The sequence below is a fragment of the Akebia trifoliata genome, chromosome 15 (assembly GCF_017979445.1).
Source record: "Akebia trifoliata isolate Shusen 1 chromosome 15, ASM1797944v1, whole genome shotgun sequence".
NCBI lineage: Eukaryota > Viridiplantae > Streptophyta > Magnoliopsida > Ranunculales > Lardizabalaceae > Akebia > Akebia trifoliata.
In genome coordinates, this window is record NC_141389.1 from 7,007,329 (window position 1) to 7,031,573 (window position 24,245).

The window sequence follows — 24,245 nt, forward strand, 5'->3', positions numbered from 1 at the left end:
TAGATCCCCTCTCAATGAGAGAGGCTCTTGTATTTATAGACTTAAAGGTAATTTAGCTTTTCAATTATACCCTCAACTTAAAAAGGTTTAATTGATTTATTTAAAAGGCTAAATTTGTCCAAATCTAATTTTAAGGATTTTATGAATTATTATTGAGCCAAACTTATTTATTTTGATATAAAGCCCAATACTTAATGTGTGAATCACTTGAATTTGTTGGATCATGGGCTTTATCTGCGAAAGCCCAAATCCAAACCATATGTGTCCCGTCCCAATCAATGGCCCCAATTTAAACTTATATGCCTAATTTTAATTTAAGGAACTCCCGTTAATTTAGAAAACGACAAGGACCCATTTCAATTTTGATGCCCACAGGTACCAAACCAAGCAACAGTAACTTCCCAAATCCCAAGGTGAGTGTAAATTTTGGAAAAAATAAAAAATGTTATTCACGTGTGTATAAACCTTTTGGTAGGTAGGGAGGAGAGCATAAGATATTATTTATTTACAAGAAACGAGGTCAGCCATAGCTGTTTGTACTATATTATCTTGTTATCTACAAAAACCCTAAAATGCTCACATCTTTTCATCTTTTGAAATTCAAATCATTTGGTTCGATTACGTTTTTTTTTTGGTCTGTTTTGGGAAGAACACAGGATTTAGGGTTTTTATAATATAATTGAGGGAAATGGAGTATTCAAATGTGGGCAACTAAGATTCAAACAGTAACGGGTCTGGATCTGGATCCGGTGCTTGGTAAGCTAATTTCCTTTTTAGATTCCTGTAGCTATTTGTAAAATGGAGCATCGTTTGAGGCTTACTATTTTATCTCATGGTTTCAAATCTCGTTCGAGATTGAGATGACTCACTCAAGTCATGTCCAAATCGTTCAAGGCTGAGACGAATATTCAATGTGAATCGTTTCTCACACGTTTGTTTCACAACCGAGATGAATATTTACAATTTGGGCCGTATGTAAAATTTGGCCGAGTCAATTTGGGCCGTCAGTTAACTCGGCTGAGCTGAGGCCAACACATCTAAGTTCTTGGATGAGCCACTATGTTAGGCGATTCACAATGATTTTCTCTAGCTTGATTGTCTCCGGTCTTGGATGAGTCAGTGTGATGAGCCATTCAGTAACTTGAATACACATGGATGTCTAACAAACAGAGACGAGTTAAAAACTTGTGAGTCAAATCGGACGAGTCAAATTAAAATTTTAATACCTAAAATGCCCTTGATTTTATTTAATATTTATTTTTTATTATATTATTTGGAGAAGTAGAAGATGACAGATTATTGGGTAGAAAACCGTTTTAAGATTAAAAATCGGAGTTTATTTTATATTTATATTTATATTTATATTTATTTTTTTTAAGGTCCAATGAGACAGACTAAGATAAGGTAGAATAAGTTAAAGAGCTTGAATGTGATTTTTAGAAGAGTCGTCCTGGGGTGACACAGGATTTACTGTGATTCTCACAATTCTGACGTGGACATGCATGTATAACCATAAATGATTTTTACTCCTATTGCGAGGAAATACATCTATGGTTATGCTCACATCCCACGTTAGACCTGTGAGAATTGCTGTAAATACTTTGTCAGCATTTTCCATTTTAGAATTATGATCCCTAGAACTATGGTACCTTGTGTATCTCAAGGTAAATGGTCTATGGTTCTATGAAAAGGGTGTTGTGTGTGTGTGTGTGTGTGTGTGTGTGAGAGAGGGAGGAGTCACATTATCAGGACTCTAAAGTAAATATTTCTACATGCCAAGAATAACCTTATGATTATTGACATATAATTAGATTTTTAGGACAATAATCAACCTTATGATTATGACGCATAATTAGATTTTTAAATAAATTTTTAATAGGAACCAAAAATGTGTGGTGTGGATACTAGAAGAATTAACTTATGAGTCGTGTTGGAGTAACATTGAAATTGAAATTACTTCACACATTGGTGTGCATAAAATCATAGATGCTTCTCACTCATATCTCAATGAAAAGTATCTATGGTTCTGTACCCAAGTCAGCAATGTTTAGAACGATGTAAATTTCAATATTACTTGAGAATCATAGATATCTTAAGTTAATTCTTCTAGCATCCACACCACACATTTTTGGTTTCTATCAAAAATCCAAATTCAAACAAATGGATAATGATATCAGGATATCTTATCCCAATGTGACTCCTCTCTCTCTCTCTCTCTCTCACACACACACAAAAAAACACCCTTTTCATGGAACTATAGATCATTTACCTTGGGATACATAAGCAGCCCAGTCCCACCACACATTTGTTGGATTTTGATTCAGGATAAGTATCCATGGTTCTGTACCCTGGTCAGCAATGTTTTAAATAAGTTTTTATTAGGAATAAAAAATGTGTGGTGTGGGTCCTAGATTTGGAGCTGTTGCTTCAGCATTTTCCTTAAATTATCAACATACCTTGAATCAAAATCCAACAAATGGATCATGATATCAGGATATCTTATCCCGAATCTTTTGTTTTGTTTTGTTTGATCAATTTAGTCAATACTTAAATCAATCAATATTTGACAGGTGTACAAACTCTGAATAGGGCACCGGATATTTTTCACTACTAACCATGTAAGACTTGTTTGCATCTTTAAGAGGTCATCATTATAAAAACCTAAGAGACTCGCATCTTTCGACATTGTAATCATTTGGTGCTTATTAGTGTTTGTTTTAGTATCTCTGGGGAAGAAGCCACGACTTACGGGTTCTATAATATATTAAGAGAAATGGAGCATTTAAATGTTGGCAGCCCAGATCCAAACACAAACGGGTGTGGATTAGGATCTGGATCTGATGCTTGGTAAGTTATTTTCCTTGTGGACTTATTTTAACGTCAAGCTAAGGATGTCAATGGGTTGATTTTAGTTGGATTCCTAAAAGAATAGGAATTAAAATTGTTCAATTTTATTGATTTTGGTTTCTGTTGGTTCTGGTCTCAATTCTCAAACTTATGGGATGGTAACAAAATATGACTGCAACCTACGCAGGTTGGAGGGTCAAACCCGGTTCAACCCAAGTTGCAGAACCCTTAACCCGAGTTCAACTCAATTCGATCATCGAGTTAAAAGTCATTTATCCAAGCTCAACTCAACATTGAACTTCTAAAATTGAGTTAAGCACAATTAGCTCAACTTACATAATTGTTGGCAGATTGGACAGGTTGGACTCATTGATGAAGTCTATTTCATTTTGATCAACACATAAATTTTGTTTTATATCTTAAAAAAGAAATACAATATAAAAAATAAAATCATTAGTATATAAATTTGCATAAAACCTTTAGATCCATAAATTTTTATGTCATAATTTTTTCTCATAGTTTTACAAATATATTTAAGAAGAGAAAATTAATAAATTTTTAATAAATAAATAAAAATATTTATATGTAAATATATAGCATCGAGTTTGGGTTGGCTAGGGTTGCTCGGAGCCTCAACCCGAATCCAATTCAGGTTGAGACTTCCTAGCCCAGGCTCAACACATTTTTCATATAATCCAACCTAGACTTGCTCATCCGTCGGGTTGAGCCCAAGTTGAGTTCAGCGTTAGCCCGCCCAACTTGCAGCCCTAGAAAAAAATCATAGAATACTCTTTTTCTTAAATCATTTAATTATTTGTTTTTATCGATTTCAATTTGGAATCAATTCAGTTCCAAGTCCAATAAAAAGGGATCCAAAACCAAGGTTTCCAATTCCAGATAAATGAGTACCTATTGACAACTCACCTCATGCACAAGGTTTTTCTTCTTGTTATTGTTCTTTGAACATCCCTAGGGAATATCCTCCCATCTCAGACATTGATTCAAAGGGTCTCAATAATATGAAAACATAGGGGCTTCTCAAATATTTAACAAAATATAAATAGATGTGTAAAACCCAAAAAAGTTTAATACTGTCACATGAAGGTATCTAAAATATTCACCTGAACATACAAGGGTGCCTAAAATCAATGAAAAGAATTTTGGGGGAGGGGCAAAATGTAGAAATTGTGGAGTGAGTGGAAGCAACCCCATTCAAAATAGAGGGGCATCTCAAATATTAAGGCAAAAGGGGGTCTACAAAATCCAAAAAAGTTGTGGAGGGGGGCAATTGCCTTCCCTAGCTCTGCCCTGGGATCAAGGGATAACTATTAGTTCTAATGTTTTTTACAATTCCATTCGGCTGTCATTTATTTTTCAATGTTTTTTTTACAACATCACTGGATACAATTAGATTGTGTAAAATGGATTTGCATAATTGCCCTCCCTAACCACTACATGAAATTGAAATTTTGATAAGAAAATTCGAAGCCGATTTGACGGCTTAGAACCGTTGAATTTCTCCCATCCTCCATTAATTTGAAGATTTCGACTCATAAAAAAAAAAAGTTTGACAATGAAAAATATAACATCCTAGTCTGTCAAATTTTATGAAATTTAACGGCCTTGGATCGTTGAATATGACATTTTTTCATGTTGTGGGCTTTTTGCCCTTGGGACCAAGGAATAACTATTTGTTACAATGTTTTTTTTACAACTCCACCGAATGCAGTTGGATCTTGTAAAATGGATTTGCGTCCAAGCAATGTAAACAATGTTGTAATAAATAGTTGTCCTCTGATCCCCTGTAAGATGTGGAATACTTACGACCACAAATCCATACATATACATATATATATATATATATATATATACATATACATATACATATATATATGTATATATATATATATGTATATATACATAGATATCATAGATATGTATACATATACATATACATAGATATATATACATATACATATATATATGGGGGCGGTTCAAGGGTCACATGTAAAAACATATGAAAAAACAATGGCTTTTCCAAAATATGGGTTAGAGGTTTTTGATTGAGCTGATTTTTTGCAAGGATGGTCACTATGATGAGAAGATCATCCTCACAAAAAATCAGCTCAATCAGAAACTTCTAAATCCATCAAAAGTGATTTACAAATTATTGACAAAATTTGGCAAAAAATCGACGGTCCACATTCTAAATCACTTTTAATGGGGTTAGAAATTTCAGATTAGACTGATTTCTTTTAGGATGATCTTCCCATCATAGAGATCATCCTCACAAAAAATCAGCTCAATCCGAAATTTCTAACCCATGTTTTGAAATTTTATAATTGTTACATTGTTTTTACATATGTTTTCTCATATGTCCCTTGAACCTGACCCTATATATATATATCATCTAATCAGGCTGAGTTCCTAATCCAAGTCGGCAAGTTTACTAGTTGGTTGCAACCAAATTAATGATATTTAAATTGAAACTCAGCGAGTTAATTAGAGTCATTTATCTTTTGTGTCAGTCCTTGTAGCATTATAACAATCACAGAAGATGAATCCCAAAGTGATCGACGGACTAGTATGAAGCCTCGAATCCCAAAGGTTCCACAGGTACTGCGAGATATCGAAGACCACAACAAATGCTTTGATCCTGTGGTGTTGTCAATTGGCCCTTATCACCATGGAAAACCCGATTTCAAGATGGTGCAAGATCTCAAGATTGCGTGCGCTAAACAATTTGTCTCAGGTTGTGATCTTAATAACTTCTGCTGCATGGTTAAAAAAGTGGCTACTACAGCCAAGGATTACTATGATTGGTCCACGATTGAGCAGAGGCCCGACGAAGAGTTCGCCAGGATGATGTTCCTTGATGGTTGCTTTATTCTGCATTTCATTGATTGTTGCATAAATGGAATAGATAGCGAGTTGTACAAACATATAAATATTCTGTCTCTCATATGGAGAGATTTGTTCTTGCTTGAGAACCAACTCCCATATGTAGTTCTCGAGGCATTGATAATGAGCTTCAAAGACACTGAAAAATGGGAAAAATGGGAAAAATGGGAAAAAATGGTCGAGAAATGGATCAATGTCAGAGTTAGTCCCCAAGACTATTATTCTAGTGAGGATTGTGCTGAAAACCATGGTCAACAACATCTTCATCAATCTATCGAGGTTGAGGGAGATGATCAACAACAACCGCTTCATCTTCTTGACCTTCTTTGGAAAAAAGTGGCTGGTTCTCGTGACGATGGTCAGACATCTAACCAATCTTTTTTGATATGGAGATCATACCCTTCAATCAATGAGCTTATAGCGGTGGGAATTAATATCAAGAGGAGTAATACAAGTTGTTTAAATAACATTCATTTTCGACCTACCATGTTTGGTGGAGAGTTGTTACTTCCTCAAATGGTCATTGGTAACTATACCAGAGAAAAGTTTCTCAACTTGGTTGCCTATGAGAGGGGCAAAGATACATATTATTTTCCAGTTAGTTCTTACCTCTATTTCATGGATACACTCATTGATGATGCCGATGACGTGAAGAAGCTGCGGTCCAAGCGAATATTATACAATTGTCTTGGCACCAACGAGCAAGTGGCCGATATCTTCAACAAATTGGCTGTTGGATTGGTGCCGAATCCTGATGCTTATCCAGAAGTTATAAGGGGCATTCATGAATATTACAAAAGCAAAATGAAGGTTTCCATTGGAGAATTTGTGCACTCTCATTTTAGTGGTCGCTGGTCTATTATAGCTACCATTGCTGCAGGCATTACTATCCTCCTAACTTTCTTTCAAACCATATCCTCACTCTTATGAGTTAATTAGTAATTTTTATCTTTAATTAGTAGGATTAATGTGAATGATTAAGCTCCTAGATGTTTGTAGCCCAGATTTTCATAGGGTACTAAAACTAAAGGTATTTAAAAGTGATGTAGAGAAAGTGCTTGTTTGAGATTTAAGGGTTTCCCTTTGTTCTCTTCTTTGAAATCTAAGGTGTCTCCCCTTGTTACCGTCTTTTTCTTATAACATATAAAATTTTTGCTTTCTTAGTGAAAAAAAGAAAAACTCCTATGGAATTCCTTATGTAGTTCTTTTAGAATATTTTCTTTACTGCCATTTCCTTCTCTTAGCAGCAATCAAGTGCTTTGGTTGTAAGCCTATAATTCAGTTGGTCGACCGATATGCTACAATGCTCAACCATTAAATCATGGATATAAGCATAAATTACCTTTAATATGTATCTTTTAGCATTTGAAACATGCATTTGTTATTATTTTATTTTACGGCTGAATTTGGTAAGCAAGGACATCCAAATTCATATTTTCTACATCAATTAATCTTCAAAATCTCTAATAACGACTGAACACAAATTTCTAAATTAAGCAAATTCCCATAATCCATAACATTGTACTTGTTACATGCAAATTAAACTCAATAAAGTTGGAAACAAGAGAGAAAGAGAAACAAGGAGAGGGAACAATGAGGACAGATAGCAGCTCAAAGTAAGCTAGTAATAAGAATAGCTTTATCGTGAAGATCTCACCTGCTAACTTCATTAAACACCTAAATTGTTAGGATCCTTACTTTAGTTTTCTATTTTGTTTAGTTTCCTAGTTATATTAGTTTTGTAATTCATTTAGCATTATTTTTGAGAGTTTCCATTTTAAGTTTATTAGGAGTTTAGTATGTGTCTAATTAGGATTTAGAGTTGAATTAGGAATATTGCCATTGTAGCCAAATTAACAAGTTAACCCTCTATACATAGGAGGATAGTTTTCATTATTGAATAAGCAATAATAATAAATTATCTCTCTCTTATTAGAAGCTCTACTTCTTCTTAGTCTCTCATTCTCTTCTAGTTATTGTTCTTCTTGGTCTAAGAACCCCTAACATCTGGTATCAGAGCATCTCTCTTGGTCATCACTATGAAGGTTAAGGAGCTAGAAGTTCAAGTTCAATCTCTCACCCAATGATTAAAGAAATTTCTGAGATATTGAATCGGATTCGAATTAATGACTTGCTAATAGATACCACCTAGGCCACAATTGGAGATACAAGACCGTCCAAATCAAGGTGAGGCTATAATTCAAAGCCGCATCATACGTATCGATTTTTCGCTGTTTAACAGAGATGATTCACATGTTGAATTTTTTGTGTGGAGCAATATCAAAAAGGCACTAACATCATGAATGAATAGATGGTGACCTTGGCATCGACTCATCTTATGGGAGATGCAATTCCATGGTACCAATGGTTAGAACGCACTTTAGGCGGATTGAATTGGACACAATTTACTCAGGCATTGTGTACATGATTTGTCTCATTAGATTAGAACGTTCCTAGTAAAACACTTTCCAAGTTGCATCAAATAGGAACAATCAGTTTGCATGACAAACTACGAGTAGGAGTTCAAATATGAAAATCTATTACCCTTATATAAGCTTTTGAACTAAAAAAATTGCAAAACGAAGTTGTACCTGTTACAATAGTAAAGTCAATCTCTCGAGTGAACTCCAACTGTTTAGTCCTTCTACTTGCTCTTACTGGACAAAAAACATTTGAACCCACAACATCATTACTTGGGCTAGTTCCTTATGGGTGTAGACACCACAATTTGAACGGGCCCTTACTCGAAAGGGCCCAAAAACAATAATTTTTCAATAAATCAGGCCAACGGGCCTCGAAGGCTCGAAGCATTAAAATCTGACATTTTTGTCAAAATCCAAGCCACTAACACCCCTCAATGGGTTAGTAGGACCACTAAAAGGATTCGGCATGCTCCCATCTAGCCCGTTCCATTCAAAGAACCAATTTTCCAACGAAATAGGCCAACAGGCCTCTAAGGCCCAAAACATTAAAAAGTGACAATTTCGATTAAATCGATGCCCCTAAGACCACCCCATGGTCTAAAGGATCCATCAAAAAGACCGGAATCATCTCACATCGACCCAACATTCGCCACTCCACACTTATATCCACAAAAATCGATAAATTCTCCAACGGGCCCAAATTGCCAAACACATGGCATTTTTGATCAAATCAATAACTTCAAGAAAAATACAAAAAAATTAAAAAATTAAAAAGGGAAGACTTGGGAGACCTACCCTTCATCTATCATCCACCACTCCGTCTCGAAATTCGCAAATACCCTAAACCCACCTAAGGCCCACAAGGCATCAACTCTTTCCTAAATTCATTTCCTACCTTACCCTTAACCCAAAATTAATCTCATATCTTCTAAGCCCTAAAACCAACCTACCTTATCAAAATCCAATCCAAAATAAGCCTTACCCAATCGAAAACAATCCACAACCCTCCTAAACCCAAGCCCAATACACCTCAAGGCCTACGAAATCCCACCCATATCCAATTCATTATCCAACCCATAACTTTAACCCATTATCCATCACCCACATCAACCAATCACCCTCTCTACATCAAAAGATGACACATGTCATCACCACCCTTCACCTCCCTCATCTCATCACCCATCCCCATCACCATTCTCTAAACATTCCATCTAACCCACATCACTTCTTTCCTAAATCACTTCAACCCATACCCTATCCTAACCTAACATATCATCATTCTCTAACCACCAACATCACAACCCATACTCAACATACCCTAATACACCATCATTCTCTAACATCAATAACCACCTACATCACAACCCACATCTACACTCATCATTTTCCTTAAAACACTCCTACAAAATCCCTTCAACTCATATTTCCCTCATCATCAACCAACTAACTCATACCCTTCTCTCTAATCAAAGAATCACCATCAACCAATCAACCAATCTTATCACCTCATCCTCTCATCACAAATGCCATATGGCATCATCCCCTTCCTCCTCCCAAATACTAACTTAACAACCTCTTACACAACCCATTCTCCTATACCTAAACACCTCACCTCTTCAACCAACCTAACACTCTTTCTCCGAACAACCCTTTTACACCCCTACTCCCCTATCAACCATCACTCATCTCATCCCATCAAACACTCTACCCAAATGGATTTGGGTAGGATCCAAATCATTTGGGTCAAAACCTCACCCATTTTCATTATTTACAAAACTACCCCCAAATTCATACCAAATTTCATACCCTCCATTTCAAATACCCATACCATTCTATATTCTCCCAATTCTTCACCCCATTATACCCCCAAACCTCCTCCCAACTCCTATAAATACCCCTCCCCTCCTTTCAAAAATGGTTACCAAGCATTATCAATTGTTACCAAGTATTACCAAGTCCCCCCAAGAAAAAAAATCTACTCTCTCACATCATATTCTGAAAAAGAAAACTTCACTCTCAACTCACTAAGGACTCAAAAGAACTCAAAAGGAAGAAGTAGAAGAAGAAGAAGAAGAAGAAGAAGAAAAGAGGATCAAGGATACAAGGTGGGTGCAACCAACACGCCCCCTTTTTTCTCTCTCTTTACCCACTCTATTTCCCTCTTCTATCTCCCTCTTCTATCATCCCCCTCTTTTCATTTTATTTTAAATGGGTTGAGTATGAATGGACCCCATGGCTAAAGGTCTAAAATGGTCATTTCCATCAATGAAATGACCCTATGATCAAGTCAAAAGTGAATCCCTACTTAGGGTACAATCACACACACGTGGCACATTATGTTCCAATTTTCTTTAAAATCAAATGATCGAATTGTGTTGAGGTTACCACCATTTGGTGGGGAGAAAAGGGTGCCTAACACCTTCCCTTTTCTCTAACCGAGCTGCTGTAGACACCCCATTTTTGCACTCGCCTGATTAATCAACTCGTCAATCCGATTGCAATGATTCCCAATGATGGATGTGTATTCCATTGCTTTATTTTGTTACCAGATGTGTTTCAGAAATCCGGATGAGGTATCTCGAACTGACAAAACTTAGAAACCACGCTACGCTAGGAAAATACGACCCTAGAAACATAGAAATCATCACCTTGCAAACCAAAAAGAAGCTTCACGATAAAAATCACTAAAAATGATTAAATTACCAAAATACCCCTAACCTCAAAACAACCCTAGAGCCTACGTTACGCTTAGGAAAACTCTCTCGAACACATAAAATAACAAATCGGAACCAAATAAATCATTTCACCAATTTTAATAGAATTTGACAAAATTATGAAAATGCCCCTCATAAAGTTCACAATAATTTCACATAAAAATTTTCATAAATGACACAAACCAACATTCTCATTGAATTTCTTACGAAAAACCGATTCTAAAACATCCTAGAACATTAAAAACCGACTTAAAACGTGAAAAGTCCTCTCCGGGGGTAAAACGGTAATTTCACAATTTTCATAAATAAAAAATTCCGAAATTAATAAATAAAACATTAAATATTTAAAGTGAAACATTAATGAAATTAATTCAAAACTTTGAACCTCAAAAATCGATTAATTGGACTCTGAGGCAAAATTGTTGAGAGTTCGTGAGATATTTCTTTAAGAACCCCTCCATTTGGGGGTCCAAAGAATTAAAGATATTTTAGAGGGGGTTCTCCAAAAATTAAAAGTAAATCAAGCAAGACTGAAGTCAAGGTATTAAAGTCAATCAAGTGAGACTGAAGTCAAAATTAAAGTCAATTAAGTAAGACTAAAGTCAAGATATTAAAAGTCAATCAAATAAGACTAAGGTCAAAACCCTAAATCCAAACCCAAATCTAAAACTAATCAAGTCAATCTCATAAGACTAAAGTCAAAACCCTAAAACCCTAAAGACTAAGTCAAACCCTAATTGAAACCTTAAAAGAAATCATAATCAAACCCTAATGCTTCTAAAAACTTTATAAATAGGAGCCTCCACACCCTATTTTCGTATCAAATCATAAACCCTAAGAGAAGTAGGTCTAGAAGCTCCCCTAGCCCCCCATAAACCCTAGTTTTGGAGCCCCAACTCCTTACCTAACATCCCCCCTTCAATTTTAGTGTAGAAAACATCCAAAAGCCTTCCAAAAACATCCCAAAATCCGCAACAAACTTGAAGAGTTCAGATCCAAAAACAAGGAGATACCTTGCCTCGGAGATCCGAAATCAAATCCGGAGATAGAACGAAGCAAGGGAGTACGGTACAAGGAGCTCTTTTGTCAGATCTGAGGGAGCAAAGTCCTTGCTATCGGAAAGGTAAATTTTTATTTTTATTTTTATCTAGGTTTTAGCAATGTAATTTACTTGGGAAGTTAGTAGAGACCGGCTTTGGCCGGGCGGGGTTGGTGCCTAACACCTTCCAACCCCGTAACGTGATCCCCGGACCTTTTTTTTTTTCTCTTTCGTAGATTAGTTTGCTTTTCTTTTAGAGTCAGTTTGGTTCCTAGACCTTAACAACTAGGTGGCGACTCCCAAACCTCAAGGGTCAAAAGCGGATCCGCGCACCCAACGGATCGAGGGCACTTTCAGTGGCGACTCCACTGGGGACATTGAGGATCAGACTTGAAAAACCCCAAGTATGGGAGCGTTGCGAGGATGACTTAGTTTATTTTATCTTTTAGTTCGGTTTATTTTACTTCTTTGGTCGTTTATTTATTTTGGTGCAATTGTGGATTATTTGTTTGAACTTTGAGTATGTTGTTTTAGCATGTTATTTTCTATGGTCCAATCGAGTGTTGTTTAGAATAACCCTAAATGATTAAGGAGATCGAGAGGTTTAATTGAGGATGGGGTAGTGACTAATGGACTTTGAAGTTTTTTTACTTTTATTTTTGTTGTTTTAGGGGTTTATCTTCGAGCATTTTTTTTTTTTTTAAAGTAGATGCGATGTATCTATCGACGACTCATTTATTTTTAAATAAGCATGTGATGTGATTTGATAAAATAAAAATAAAAAATAAAAAAAAATTTAGCTGTGCTGCCATGGACAGCAAGTAAAAATGGAGTTTTCAACAGTAACAATGTGCTGGTATAATTGGGGTGCCGCCAGTAAAAGTTTTTTTTTTATTTTTACACCCCCTTACAACATACTGATGAGAGTGGTGTGCCGTGCGTAAATTTTGTTTTATTTTTCTCCCACACCATCTTCTTCATTGATTTTATACCTCATTCTATCGTCTTCCACAGATTTGGAAGAACTCTGCCATGCTCCTCGATTTCATCCTTTGCCCAAAATTTAGTTTTCTTCTTTTCTCTCTCTTTGTCAATTTTTCTCAAATCGATCCAACAGCAACCTAGTTAAACATGCAGAGAAGATCTGCAACCTAGGCGTTCTCTCGTGCTTTTCTCATCGATGCATCCCCTCATCGACAACAATGGAAGACAATACCAATCGATCCGGTCACAGATCGAAGCTTGAGTTTCATCTCTAGAATCCACAACGTTCCCATCTATCACTCTTTATTTTCTTCTCTCAGCTTCTTCTTCTCTGATCGCCCATGAGATCTTCATCACAACCAGGTACAAAGGATACCATAATGTGTACAAGGTTGCAAGTTCCTCATGATGCAGAAAGATGGAGTTTGGAATCATAACCTCCATTTGAGATCGACTCAAGCTTAAACGATTTTACCAGATTGATTTCATTTCTCAAAGAAAGTGATGTTAATTCATATTGATGGGAAGCTCCTTATAAAACAGTTGATCTCTCTCGAAGAGCCGATTTTTTTTTCAAAACGAGATCTCTGTTGGTTTCTTTCCAAAAAAACGTGTTGGTTCTTTGAATGAGAATTTCTGTTTTATGGTAAAAAAAAAAATTAGAGAAAAGAAAAGCTTAAATGCCGATTTATTCGGGAATGGAAGAGATCAATTGGAAAATCGGACCTTCCAAATCATCAATTTAATGCTATTTTTATATTCCGATTCAGATCAAAAGTTGAGATCATTTTTTTAAGGGACATTGCCGATTTATTTGGAAATTGAAGAGATCAATTTGAAAATCGGACCTTCCAAATCATCAATTTAATGCTGTTTTTATATTCCGATTCAGATCAAAAGTTGAGATCATTTTTTTAAGGGACATTGCCGATTTATTTGGGAATGGAAGAGATCAATTTGAAAATCGGACCTTCCAAATCATCAATTTAATGCTGTTTTTATATTCCGATCTAGATCAAAAGTTGAGATCATTTTTTTTTAGGGACATTGCCGATTTATTTGGGAATGGAAGAGATTAATTTGAAAATTGGACCTTTCAAATCATCAACTTAATGCTGTTTTTATATTCCGATTCAGATCAAAAATTGAGATCATTTTTTTAAGGGACATGGCCCCCTTTCACTAAGGGGATTGTTTTTTATCACGTCAATTTTTTTTCTCTAAAACTCACTATCGGCATTTGTTACTTATAAAGATTGATGTGACAATAACTTTTAGAAAAATAGTTTTTGAAGGAAATCTCCCCACCCCCAAACATCTCTATCTTCAATTTAATTTCTTTTGAAATCCTAATTTGTTTTAGGATATTCCGAATTAAACCTTGATTGGGCCATATAAATTTTTGAGACTTGGAACTAGGGACTTATTTCAATGATTCGATTTAATTTTTAATCGCCCATCTAACATGCCATAATCTTGTTTGAGATACATGCTTGATGTTGATCATAATGTTGATGTGATGGAATGTGATTGGATTAGTACTTAATATTCATGCTACATCAATGTTGTGATGATTTGATTGGACCCATGGGCCCACTTGTTTGAAAAAGGCCCCGGGCACACCCCACCCTGTATTGCACACACCACATGCACGTTTACCGCTTTACTCACTTACACGTCCCATTTAGCCAACGTGGCACTAGTGCGTGGCCCGGTCTCTTCGGAGATGCGACGTCATTCATGAAACCCACAACTCCAGTCACGTACCTTAGGGTATATCAAACTGGGGGCATCAATACCATCTGATCAGGTGATTCTGAGAAGTATGTTGATGCACCCAGGCTGGAGCGACCTGAGCCTTTGACCTATTGTAAGCCACACAGTCACATGTCCCGATTGCCAACGTAGTACTAGTACGTGGTCGGTCCCCTTGTGGGATGCCAAACCATTTATGAAAGTTACAACCCCTGACTCGTACCCGTAGGTATAAAAGATAATCTAAGTATATCAATTGCACTTCTTGGTCAAAACCGGCGCCTAAGCAGATCTTGCCCCGCTGTACCTTACTGTACGAGGGGGATAGACTACGTCTATTCTAGACGAGAGGTATTTAAGTGGGCCCTTGCTCAACATTGTGCGCCACCTCTCAACTGAAGATCAAACTGTCTGTTTTTGGCTTCAGATAAGTGAATTGAGGTTTTAGATTATCACCTATACGGTATATCAAACCAAGTCACCACGTATCGAAAGGTATATAGGTGTGCTTGGGCAAGGGTGGCCAGATAAAAATGCATTGCACGTAGTAAGCTTAGAGTCTAGAAACCTTCCCGGTAGGTCACGACTCGAACTTATCGTGGGTGTTTCCGGGCCGTTTATTGAATGAATGCATGTGATTAATGAATGTATGTGAATGTATGTGAATGATGAGATCAGAATGCATGTGAATGATGAAATGGATGTATGTGAATGATGAGATCAGAGTGTATGATTGTCCTCAAGGATAAAAAATGTTGTTTTTGAAAATCAAAATGAGTGCACCGACCCAATAAAAAATCCATCTCTTGCAAATGACGCAGCCCAACTCGATCCAACAATCCTGATGGACCGGGCTATTTAAATCGAAATAGAAATCAAATTTTCAAAGAAGAAAAATGGTTTACGAAGGGAAAGTATTTTCTAGAAAAAGTATTTTCCAAAATAAGTGTTTTCCAGAAAAAGTGTTATAATGTTTTCTAAGAAAAAAATGTTTTCTAGAAAATGTTTTCCATAAGAACAAGATTTTCCAAGAGAAAATATTTTTCAAATAAAAATTATTTTTCAGAGAAAAAATATTTTTCAGAAGAAAATGTTTTCCAAAAGAAAAGAAAATGAAGGAAAAATGATTTACAAAGGATATATTTGCATGAAAAATTATTGAAATATGTTTGAAGTTGTTATTCAATGAAAACATTATTTGTCAATATTTTTTCAAGAGTGCAGTAAAATTATTTTTCTTCTGAATAATCATTAAATGGATGAACTTTTTAATGGATTGGTGCACAGAATTCAATAAAATCTCAGGATTCATTTAAAATGTTATCAAGGGGGTGACACGGAAATTGGTTAAATTCACCTTCAAAGAGGTTTAAAGGTTATCATTATGCTTCAGCTCAATCGTCAATCGTCTAACTAAGGTTGTAAATCCGGTCAGTTAGAGTAAACGTCAATATCAAGTCAACAGTCAGAAATGACCTCAAAATTTCTCAATATCATCCAGTTGTTCTTTGAAAATCATAGTGCTTCAATCCTACCGGTTGTAAGCAATGTCTCAGTTCTCATCAAGCCCGTTTTGGGTAGTCTTGAGTTTTCATGAGTCATTTGGGTTAACTCGAGTCCTTTTTCCTAGCAAGGTCATGTCCTCCTTAGATTGAGTCTACTCTTTCTTATTGAGTCAAGTTAGTTCGTCGAGTCTATAGAGGTGTTTATCGCCCCTTCTGAATTTGATTGGATAAAGGAAATTTTTGAATACCTCGAGCGCATTAACGAGTTAACTAATAACTGGCTTCAAAGAGAAATTCCTCTAATAAGGAACCCCCTCCTGAGTAAAAAGATAAGAGTTGGGCTCAAGAAAACAAAGGTCATTGACCTCGGAAGAAAAATAAATTCCTAAAGAGATTCAAATAGAAACCATCTTATCTCTAGAGGAACACAAGGGGATAATGAATTGACTCAGAAATTTCAAAAGACTTGTTCGTGTGATCATATGAGGGTATGCTAGGTACAAGCTTGGGTGTTGTTCAATATGGAATGGATACTCGTCTATATCAATGGAATCAAAGAAGATGTTATAAAAATGTATCAGTGCTATCTTCACTACATCTTGAGTTTCAAATCATATATTATCAGTCGATATGGGAGTACCTTTTGAACTAATCTCTGATAATGGGTCGTACTTCAAAGCATAAATCATTACTCTGTGTTTAAAGTTGAAGATCCGGCAGCACAAATCATCCCCCTACCGTTCTCAGATCAATGGAACGGTTGAAGCTGTCAGTAAGAGTCTCAAGACTATCATCAGGAAAATGTGACAATCACATCGAGATTGGTTAGAAAAATTATCATTCACGCTATGGATGTATCGAACTTCAATTCGATCCTCTAGTGGAGCTACTCCCTACTCCTTAGTGTATGGCATGGAAGCAGTCTTGCCAGTTGAAATGGAAATTTCGTCTCTCAGGGTCTTGTCAGAAAATCATTTGTTAGAAATAGATTGGGTTCGTCAGCAGTATGAAGAATTAAACTTGATCAAAGAAAACGAGTTAAAGCCCTGTACCATGTGCAAGCTTATCTAAGAAGAGTCACTCGTGCATTTGACAAAAAGGTCAAAGCTCATCATTTACAAGTCAAAGATTTAACTATCAGACTTCAAAGAAAATTGAACACTCCTCCTCGATTATAGGAGAAAGTCTAAATTGGAAAAATTCATTCATTAAGGAAATACTGTCTGGAAAAGTCGTCAGACTTCAAGATCATGATAGAGGTGAACTACCAGAACCAACCAACCTTGACCAGATCAAGCGGTACTACATTTAAGGAGGCCATCTTTGACCGAATCAATTCTCCTGTTACCCAGTTCAATATATCATTTCTCAACCCCTTTGCAACCTTTTTCAAAAAGAAAAATTATGCCTTTTTCTTTCTTAGCCCGATCACCTAACCTAGGGGAGGGAAGATTCGAACTACGTTTTGGTCTGATCCCAAAATTTTGGGGTACGTAGGCAACCTGAGAAGTCACTTCAGGCCCGACCACATCAAAATAAAAAAAATCTAGTTCCCCACACAATAAAAAATTAAGAAAAAAATTCAAAAGAAAAAGAAATCCAAAATGGGAAAGAAAATTTAAGGTAAAAGAAAACAATTGAAAAGGAAATGCCATACAAGGGGCATTTGGGTTTTTGAGCCTCAAAATTCCTTTCTTTTTATACCCAGTCCTAAGCCTACCCATGAAAGTCCTCCTAAGTACCGTGCGAAAAGTCAAGGAAGATAGCAAAGCATGATCAGGCAGCAACTCCAGAAGTTCAGAGACAAAAAAAAATAAAAAGATAAAAAATGATGAAGCCTGCTAAGTTGAAAACCCGAAAAGGGCGACTTAGGCAAAAATTAAGGCAAGCTCGCAAGGTTGAAAATCTGAAAGGACAACTTTGGCAACAATTAGAGCAAAGGAAAAAAAAAAAAGAGCTCGCTAGATCGAAAACCTGAAAAGGCGATCTAGGCAAAAGTTAGAGCAAGCTCGCTAGATTGAAAATCTGAAAAGGCGATCTAGGCAAAAGTTAGAGCAACAAAGAAAAACAGAAGAAAATTCCAAGCTGAGAGCAGTTCGAGCTGAAACATCAGAAATCCGAATAATCAAGTTCAATACTCAGCTTAAACCTGGCATAAATTCAGAAGCCACAAGTATCTTGTCTACGATCGATCTGAAAATTCTTACTTCCCCAAGTGAACCAATGGAGAGAATGGTGAATTCTATGATGAGTCTCAAAAGGAAACATTTTGTTCTCTTGAGCTTGACTCAAAATCTTTAATAAAATTAATCAAAATTAAAAGTTGGATCTTTATTGCGCTTGTGGTAATCAAATATTTCAAACTTTCATACAAGGGGCATTTTTTCTTTTTCCTCTAGATAGGTAATTTCCCCCCTTATACTAGGGGCATTTTTTAATGATGTGTTCAATTATTTTCAATGCCATGTTTATTATCAAACTAGGGATATTTTGTTCTTGGAGCAATGTTAATCCTAAAAACCTCAAACTTAAGGTTACCTTCTTGATAACAGTTCTTCAAAAAACACTTGAGGTTCAAAAGAAATAAAAACTCAGGTTTTAAATTCGTAAAACTTTTGGATAAATCCTTGAGGTTCAAATAAAAGCACTTCGGATCTCACATTTGACTGTGTCCAGAAATCAACTAATATGGTATTCCCAGATCCAATCATTCCTGGATTCGATCATTTCTCTTCCAGATTCAGTATCTTCCAGATTTATTCAATTCACTCTGATCAGTCTTTTCCAAATTCATTCTTTTTTCCCAAAAGTCCTTCATTCCTTTGCCAATTTTGCTCAGTTTCCGCCAAGGGTTATCTTGGATTTTGCTCAGTTGCCGTCAAGGGTCATCTTGGATTTTGCTCAGATGCCGCCAAGGGTTATCTTGGATTTTGCTCAATTGCCGCCAAGGGTTATCTTGGATTTTGCTCAGATGTCGCCAAGGGTTATCTTGGATTTTGCTCAGTTGCCGCCAAGGGTTATCTTGGATTTTGCTCAGATGCCGCCAAGGGTTATCTTGGATTTTGCTCAGTCTCCGCCAAGGGTTATCTTGGATTTTGCTCAGATGTCGCCAAGGGTTATCTTGGATTTTGCTCAGTTTCCGCCAAGGGTTATCTTGGATTTTGCTCAGATGCCGCCAAGGGTTATCTTGGATTTTGCTCAGTTTTCGTCAAGGATTATCTTGGATTTTGCTCAGTTGCCGCCAAGGGTTATCTTGGATTTTGCTCAGTTGCCGCCAAGGGTTATCTTGGATTTTGCTCAGTCTCCGCCAAGGGTTATCTTGGATTTTGCTCAGATGCCGCCAAGGGTTATCTTGGATTTTGCTCAGTTTCCACCAAAGGTTATCTTGGATTTTGCTCAGTTGCCGCCAAGGGTTATCATGGATTTTACTCAGTTTCCGCCAAGGGTTATCTTGGATTTTGCTCAGTTGCCGCCAAGGGTTATCTTGGATTTTGCTCAAATGCCGCCAAGGGTTATCTTGGATTTTGCTCAGTTGCCGCCAAGAGTTATCTTGGATTTTGCTCAGTTTCCGCCAAGGGTTATCTTGGATTTTGCTCAGATGTCGCCAAGGGTTATCTTGGATTTTGCTCAGTTATATTTTACTCATTTATGCCCAGTTTATGCTCAGTCTATGCTCAATTTATGCTCAAGTTTTACTCAGTTTCACACAGTGCACACACTTTCACATTTGCACTTTTTAGTCAGGGAGAATTCTCTAAAATTCAAGGATCTGACACCGTCAGTGAGAGTTTGCGCTCAAGGACCTGACAACCTTTTGATTCGGGGAGAGCTTTACCCTCAAGGATCCGAACACCCTGACGAATTGCTGAATCAGGCTGCAAAATGAACTGTCACTAACTTTGGCATTCAGATATCGCACTATCTACCAAAGTAGATTTGCTATCTAGTTTGCTTCAACCCTCTGCCAAAGAGGGGCATCTGTAGACACCCCATTTTTGCACTCGCCTGATTAATCAACTCGTCAACCCGATTGCAATGATTCCCAATGATGGATATGTATTCCATTGCTTTATTTTGTTACCAGATGTGTTTCAGAAATCCGGATGAGGTATCTCGAACTGACAAAACTTAGAAACCACGCTACGCTAGGAAAATACGACCCCAGAAACATAGAAATCATCACCTTGCAAACCAAAAAGAAGCTTCACGATAAAAATCACTAAAAATGATTAAATTACCAAAATACCTCTAACCTCAAAACAATCCTAGAGCCTACGTTACGCTTAGGAAAACTCTCTCGAACACATAAAATAACAAATCATAACCAAATAAATCATTTCACCAATTTTAACAGAATTTGATAAAATTACGAAAATGCCCCTCATAAAGTTCACAATAATTTCACATAAAAATTTTCATAAATGACACAAACCAACATTTTCATTGAATTCCTTACGAAAAATCGATTCTAAAACATCCTAGAACATTAAAAACCGACTTAAAACGTGAAAAGTCCTCTCCGGGGGCAAAATGGTAATTTCACAATTTTCATAAATAAAAAATTCTGAAATTAATAAATAAAACATTAAATATTTAAAGTGAAACATTAATGAAATTAATTCAAAACTTTGAACCTCAAAAATCGATTAATTGGACTCTCAGGCAAAATTGTTGAGGGTTCGTGAGATATTTCTTTAAGGACCCCTCCATTTGGGGGTCCAAAGAATTAAAGATATTTTAGAGGGGGTTCTCCAAAAATTAAAAGTAAATCAAGCAAGACTGAAGTCAAGGTATTAAAGTCAATCAAGTGAGACTGAAGTCAAAATTAAAGTCAATTAAGCAAGACTAAAGTCAAGATATTAAAAGTCAATCAAATAAGACTAAGGTCAAAACCCTAAATCCAAACCCTAATCTAAAACTAATCAAGTCAATCTCATAAGACTAAAGTCAAAACCCTAAAACCCTAAAGACTAAGTCAAAACCCTAATTGAAACCTTAAAAGAAACCCTAATCAAACCCTAATGCTTCTAAAAACTTTATAAATAGGAGCCTCCACACCCTATTTTCGTATCAAATCATAAACCCTAAGAGAAGTAGGTCTAGAAGCTCCCCTAGCCCCCCATAAACCCTAGTTTTGGAGCCCCAACTCCTTACCTAACATCCCCCCTTCAATTTTAGTGTAGAAAACATCCAAAAGCCTTCCAAAAACATCCCAAAATCCGCAACAAACTTGAAGTGTTCAGATCCAAAAACAAGGAGATACCTTGCCTCGGAGATCCGAAATCAAATCCGGAGACAGAACGAAGCAAGGGAGTACGGTACAAGGAGCTCTTTTGTCAGATCTGAGGGAGCAAAGTCCTTGCTATCGGAAAGGTAAATTTTTATTTTTATTTTTATCTAAGTTTTAGCAATGTAATTTACTTGGGAAGTTAGTAGAGACCTGCTTTGGCCGGGCGGGGTTGGTGCCTAACACCTTCCAACCCCATAACGTGATCCCCGGACCTTTTTTTTTTTTCTCTTTCGTAGATTAGTTTGCTTTTCTTTTAGAGTCAGTTTGGTTCCTAGACCTTAACAACTAGGTGGCGACTCCCAAACCTCAAGGGTCAAAAGCGGATCCGCGCACCCAGCGGATCGAGGGCGCTTTCAGCTGCTTACCCGAATCTCTAGGTTCGATTAGCTTCCTATCCGTTGCGAGTCACTAATGCCAAAAAAGGCAATTTTTCAAAAAATGTGCATCTGGTGACCATTCACACCCACTTACAACATGAATGGTGGCGACTCCAAACTTTAGTAGATGTAGTCGTCGTAACGACAAAAATCACGTGTCTACAGCTGGCGACTCCACTAGAGACCCATGGCTCATCCCTCGTGACAACTCGGTTGTTTTGAAAAAAAAAAGAAAAAAAGATTTTGTTTATTTACTAACATGGTTTGTTTGTTGTTTTCTATGTTCCTTTCTTTTTGATTTTTTCTCACATGTACACGTTGTAATATTTACTTATTTTTTGTTGCTTGTATTATTATAAGGGGGTCGTTGAAAATTAAAAAAAAAAAAAATGGCATGTGTGCACTTGCGAACATAACCCCACTTCCAAGCCACCCCACCCTCAATATACTTAGTCCCGATGCTTAGTAGTTCCACGGCTTGAGATCGTTATTTCAAATGTCGGAAATGAACAAATCAAACCCAATCACCAACCAACGATATGTGTACTTCGGTATGTATCGAGGTTTGAAGATCGGGTAGCCGTGAAGCCACCTATGAAACTCATGCATGTTCCCGACTAGATGAGTTAGGACACAAATTTAATGTTACATCGACCCCCAAAGCAATGTTGTATGCAATTATTGTGGTCGGACCTCGAAGCCCAAGTTGTAAGCCCAAAAGTGGCAATTAGATCATAGGTTTATTTTACTCTCATTTTATATCCCCTTAGGTAAAGGGGAGGAAATGCTTGTTGCATCATGATAAAAAAAAAATAGAGAACAAAAGACCCAAAAACAGGGGAGACATGGAAACTAGTGGCAAAGAAACAGTTCTGTGAAATTTCTAGAAATTGAATTTCATTCTGGTCCGTGTCCATGGCACGGATGGATCAAAATGTACTTCATCCGTGTTGGTAACACGGTTGAAACAATGACTAATTTAACCGTGTTTTGAGCACGGTTGAAACAGTGAATGTCTCATCCGTGCCCAAAACACGGATAATAGAATGAGCATTACATCCGCACCATTAATATGGACCAGAATGAACTCGACCCTATAGAGTGAACTCGATAGTCTATTTTGAAAGGGCCCGCTTACAATTGATCAAACATTGATGACCCTTAGAAAAAAAAACCAAGTTTTGGACAAATTAAATAAAATGGATCGTTGTTAGTCAATGCTCTCGAAAATAAAAAAAATGAGAAATAAAAAAACATATAAATATAAATATAAAAAAAATGAGAGGGGGAAGAATTTACGAATTTTCCTACTCGAAACAATTTTGTGAACCGGGCCCCACTCATATCCATTTAAACCGGGCCCGTGATCCGAACCATGCCAACTGGGTCCACGACCCAGATTTAGTTCTGACTGGGTCTAGGACCCAGATTCGTTTCAACTAGGTCCACGACCCAGATCCATTTCAAATGGGTCCACGACCCAGATCCATTTCAGTTGGGTTACGACCCAGACCCAGATCCATTTCAATTGGGTTACGACCCAGATCCAATTCAACTAGGTTATGACCCAGATCTATTTCAACTGGGTTACGAATCAGATCCAATCCAACTAGGTCCACGACCCAGATCCATTTCAACTGGGTTACGACCCAGATCCAATCCAACTGGGTCAACGACCCAGATCCAGATCCAATCCAATCCAACTGGGTCTATGACCCAGATCTATTTTCAACTGGGTCCACGACTCGGATCCAAACCTTTTTCAAGCGGGATTTAAGACCCAAATCCACTACAAACCGGACCCATATCCAATTTTGAACCAAGTTCATGATCTAATCGATCAATTTACTCAAATGCATTCTATTTTTTTCAAAAAATAAAAAAAGATTTCAAAAGGCATCAATTGCAGTCATTGATCAAAATCGGTATCTAAAAAGATTTTACCCTGTTGATACGAGGGGGATAGACTACGTCTATTCAGGGAACAAGGTGATTTAAGAGTGTCATTGTGCGCCACCTCTTCCTTGGAGATCTGCCTAGCCGACGATGATTTTTGATAACTGAATTAGGGACTACCAAAAACATGGGTTATTCCGACTCGACTTATCTCAGAAATTACTTTTTCAAAATATTCTCCCAATTTTGTGTCGATGCCAGCTCCGTGCTGATGAAATTACTTTTCAAAATAGTTTTCCAACTCCATGTTGATACCGAGTTCGTGTCGATGCCAGCTCCGTGCTGATGAAATTACTTTTCAAAATATTTTCTAGACTCCGTATCGATGCCAGCTCCGTGCTGATGAAATTACCTTTTCAAAATATTTTCCCGACTCCGTGTCGATGCCAACTCCGTGTTGATGCCAACTCCGTGTCGATGCAAGCTCCGCGCTCAGATAATTTCACTTTCAAAA

At 36.9% G+C, this 24,245-nt stretch overlaps 1 protein-coding gene across 9 annotated transcripts; it reads left to right on the forward strand.

Annotated features, from left to right (window-relative positions):
* Window positions 1–544: 544 nt before the first annotated feature.
* On the forward strand, window positions 545–6,849 carry LOC147384144 (UPF0481 protein At3g47200-like). Of its 9 annotated transcripts, none has more exons than XM_086426746.1 (4): window positions 545–756; window positions 2,571–2,847; window positions 3,035–3,206; window positions 5,376–6,849. In XM_086426746.1, exon 4 carries the CDS (start codon window positions 5,434–5,436, stop codon window positions 6,676–6,678), a length of 1,245 nt encoding a protein of 414 aa, XP_086282872.1. In that variant the 5' UTR covers window positions 545–756; window positions 2,571–2,847; window positions 3,035–3,206; window positions 5,376–5,433; the 3' UTR covers window positions 6,679–6,849. The 9 variants fall into 9 exon arrangements, with proteins under 9 accessions (XP_086282872.1, XP_086282867.1, XP_086282868.1 ...); XM_086426741.1 differs by lacking the exon at window positions 3,035–3,206 and having other exon boundaries at window positions 2,571–2,618; window positions 2,710–2,847; XM_086426742.1 differs by lacking the exon at window positions 3,035–3,206 and having other exon boundaries at window positions 2,571–2,618; window positions 2,722–2,847.
* The last annotated feature ends 17,396 nt before the right edge of the window (window positions 6,850–24,245 follow it).